The following is a 3472-nucleotide window of genomic DNA, read 5'->3' as shown; positions in this document are numbered from 1 at the left end:
GAAAGAGAGAGAGACAGACACACAGAGACACATAACACACGTATATATCCACAGAGACAGACAGATACACAGACACACACAAAGACAGACACACACCACACATACACAGAGACAGACACATATCACACATATACATACACACAGAGAGACAGACACACACACAAAGACAGACAGACATGTGGACACAGAGAAACAGACATATAGAGACATATCTCACACACACACACACACACACACACACACACACAGACAAATACACACTCAGAGACAGCCACAGAAAGAGACAGACACACACAGACAGATACATAGACACACAGAGAGACAGACACATACCAAACATACACACACACACACACACACACACACACACACACACACACACACATGTCCTCTCAGAAGCACTACCTTCCCAGCCTCCGGGCTTAAGAAGTAAATGTCAAAAGTAAGAAATGGCTGCCAGCACCACTCAAATACTCAAACAGCAGGAAAGATGAACGTGTCTGGAATGAGGGTAGGAAGTCAGGGGGAGGAGGGAGACGGAGGATGTGGTAGCAGGTTCTGCAAGAAACTGTCTCATCTCTCCCAGGAAATCCAGCGACGACTCCTGGGTGAGCAACGGGACCTACCTTGAACTGAGGAAAGACCTTGGGTTTTCCAAACTGGACCATCCTGTCTTGTGGTGAAAGAGTAAAGAAGAGAGTTATATTAGGGAACTTCTCCACATCTGCTTCCGGAAGCAGCACACACCTGTGTCTGTATGTTTAAGAGATAATGTCTAAAATGATGGGCTTGTGCTTAGCTTAGCCTTGTAAGTACTGAAGTATATATTTTCTTCAGTAAGTTTCTTTACAATTTCAAGTGTTATAATGATTGTTTATATGAATGTAGAACACCTCGGTATTTCTTTTTATATATAAACTATTTAATAAAAATGAAAGATTGAATGTTAATGTGTGGGTTAAGAAAAGATTTAACACTAATTTTCCAAAGGTAAGGGAGGGGGATCAAATTTATGCCTTATAAAATCACACTGGAGAAAAAAATCTCCAGGTGCATTAAGAACTAAAGAACGCCCAGGGTTGCTCACCCGTGTGCTAGCTATCCAGTTTTAATTGGTAGCTGGGATATCTTTTTGCCTCAGACAGCACTTGAGTTGCTCAGACAGAACAAGTCTACTGGTGCTGAAGTACCAAGAATATTTTCATTTGCATTTTAGTGGCTAAGGAATCTTTCTAAGGTCAGTGGGAAGCGTGTTTTTACGGAAGGTGTGGGCCTCACCCATCTAGAAAGGGAAGCCTTCTCTCCCTGTAGATGTGATAGCCTGCCCACCCTTAGAGACGCTGCGTTAATCAGAAAAGTCTTTCTTAACTCAGTGTCCTGACCGCGTCCTGGGGAGGCAGCAGGCGTTCCGTTTTTACTCAGTGAGAGCGGAATCCTTGACAATTTAAGAAACTACTTTCAGCTTCCTGCCCCAACCCCTGGCTTGCAAGCCCTCCTTTTGGCCCCTGTTGTGGATGAAAATGTCTCCTGTTTAGTATAAGACATACAGTAACAGACCACAGCAGTTTGACCTTCTCAAACTTCAGCCAAGTCGCTGGTGGCTTTAAATAACCTGGCATGTCCTTCTCCCGAGCAGCTTTGGTATTCTCTACCTCTTACTGAGAACCGTACTTTCAACCTTGTACACAGTTTGACCATCTGCCTTATAGACAAGCATCAAGCATTCTTCTGTGTCGTCCCCAGAGAAAGCTGCAAGGGTCTTACGTCTTTCCTCTCTTCTCGTTCGTAATCCTTTGAGTTCTGCATCTGTCTCAGATAGGAGCTACCAAAGGGAAAGTGCTGCTCTTGTGTCTTCCGTCAAATCACGATGTTAGACTGTATGAAGTAGCTGAACTGTGTCATCAAAACAATTCTGACTTCTGCCCAGAGCACCTTAAAACCAAAGCCTGATTGTTAAGCCTTTGACTGGAATGTCTGTAGCTATTCTATGAAACATTGTGTGCAATGGTCGGGTAAAGAGGTTTCTGTAGAAATTGTTTGAGGAGGCCCGTGACAGCAGCTCAGCAGGTAAATGCGTTTACCATGTAAGCCTGGCACTGAGGGCAGTCTCCGGTACCCATATAAAAGGCGCAAGGAGAGAACCAGCCTCAGAGTGGACCTGCAGCACAGCACATAACCAATTGGATGACACCGAGTTCTCACAGCGGACTGTGGAAGGGGAACCGGTAGTCTCTGAAGTCTACAAGTATCTTGTCATTTTAAACAGCTCATTAAATATTGGTTCGTTTATTCTGTTCTATGGAGACATTAAGATGAACACAGTGGGACTCTTCATTTCCGTTTCTAAACAGCTGGACGGTGCAGCCTGATTTTTCAGTTCCTGTTTTGTTCTTTTCCTTTTCAAGTGCTTTCCACGTTCTGCTCACAGACATAGGAAGAGGGCTGTAGATTTAGGGGGTCTCAGTGGGGAAACAAATCTGGTGTACACAATGAGAGGATAAATGTGGGATTTCGGTAACATTGACTGTTAAATGGGCCTACTTGAGAGCCTGGCTCAAAGAAGAAGTAAAAACAATGAAAACAAAACAAACAAAAAATAATAAAAAATGTACCACTGGAATGGGCATGGCCTGATGGCTCCCGTTGTTTGAAATTTCTTAAATTATCTCATGGTGTGATTTCTGTTGACTTCAAGCTTTATTTTGGAATCACATAAACTGCTGGCCCAAACGTCACCTCTGTAATCACCTTACTTGAATCAGGGATGAGAATGAACAGAATATGTTCCAGAACCATGTGTGAATTCCATAATTGACTGGCAGCGTCTGGATAAAGGGCTTTCTGAAATGTAGATAATCTGGGGGTGCGTGCTGCTACTTGAATCTTAAAACTCCTTTCAGGAAGGAGGAGGCTGCTATGTTCCTCCCATCCGGTCTAACACACCCTTCCACCAAGTTTGTATGTCCAGGGCTTGTGTGTTTGCAAAAGGAAAAGAGAACTGTGGTGTTGCTTTGAGAAGAACTGAGGTAATTTCCTGGGCTCTTTCTCAGATACATCACACCAAACACTGCACCGTTTGATGTGCGTGTTTCAGCTCCGCATTAACTGCCCCATTTCAAGATTATGGTCAGTTACAGATACTCTCCCGGAGTGTTACCTTGTGCTCACCACAGGCCGCACTTCATGTGTTAACTCCCTTTTCAGTACTCACTGCCCCAGATTGCAAGGCGACATTAAGGAATGAGCATCTTCAGTGTTGCAAAGGAGGGGCCCGGTTCCCTCCACAGGTCCTTGGATGCCTGAAGGCTGGTCTTTCAAAGGTGGTGATAAAAAGCCTCGGTGCAGCTTCTGTCTGCAGTTCCTGATGCTAGGATCCTAAGATGCTTCTGGTACCTAAGAGGTGCAGGTCACCTCCCAGACATGGGGTGGGGGCCAGTTGGGTACTAACTAAATGGCTGCAGTTCACATTCCG

General features: G+C 44.6%; 1 protein-coding gene across 5 annotated transcripts in view; it reads left to right on the top strand.

Annotated features, from left to right (window-relative positions):
* The window catches only part of Osbpl3 (oxysterol binding protein like 3), a 164026-nt gene extending 161406 nt beyond the window's left edge, over positions 1 to 2620 (top strand). For all 5 annotated transcript variants that reach the window (XM_055611789.1, XM_055611784.1, XM_055611785.1 and 2 more), the window contains one exon: positions 587 to 2620. In XM_055611789.1, the coding sequence (XP_055467764.1) occupies positions 587 to 683 (97 nt within the window). In that variant the 3' untranslated portion in view covers positions 684 to 2620. The remainder of the gene's footprint in view (positions 1 to 586) is intronic.
* Positions 2621 to 3472: the final 852 nt, after the last annotated feature.

Source organism: Psammomys obesus, unplaced genomic scaffold (assembly GCF_907164565.1).
Source record: "Psammomys obesus unplaced genomic scaffold, mPsaObe1.curated_primary_1811, whole genome shotgun sequence".
Classification (NCBI taxonomy): domain Eukaryota; kingdom Metazoa; phylum Chordata; class Mammalia; order Rodentia; family Muridae; genus Psammomys; species Psammomys obesus.
Note: the sequence above shows the minus strand (reverse complement) of the source record. Positions and strands in the feature narration are given on the sequence as shown.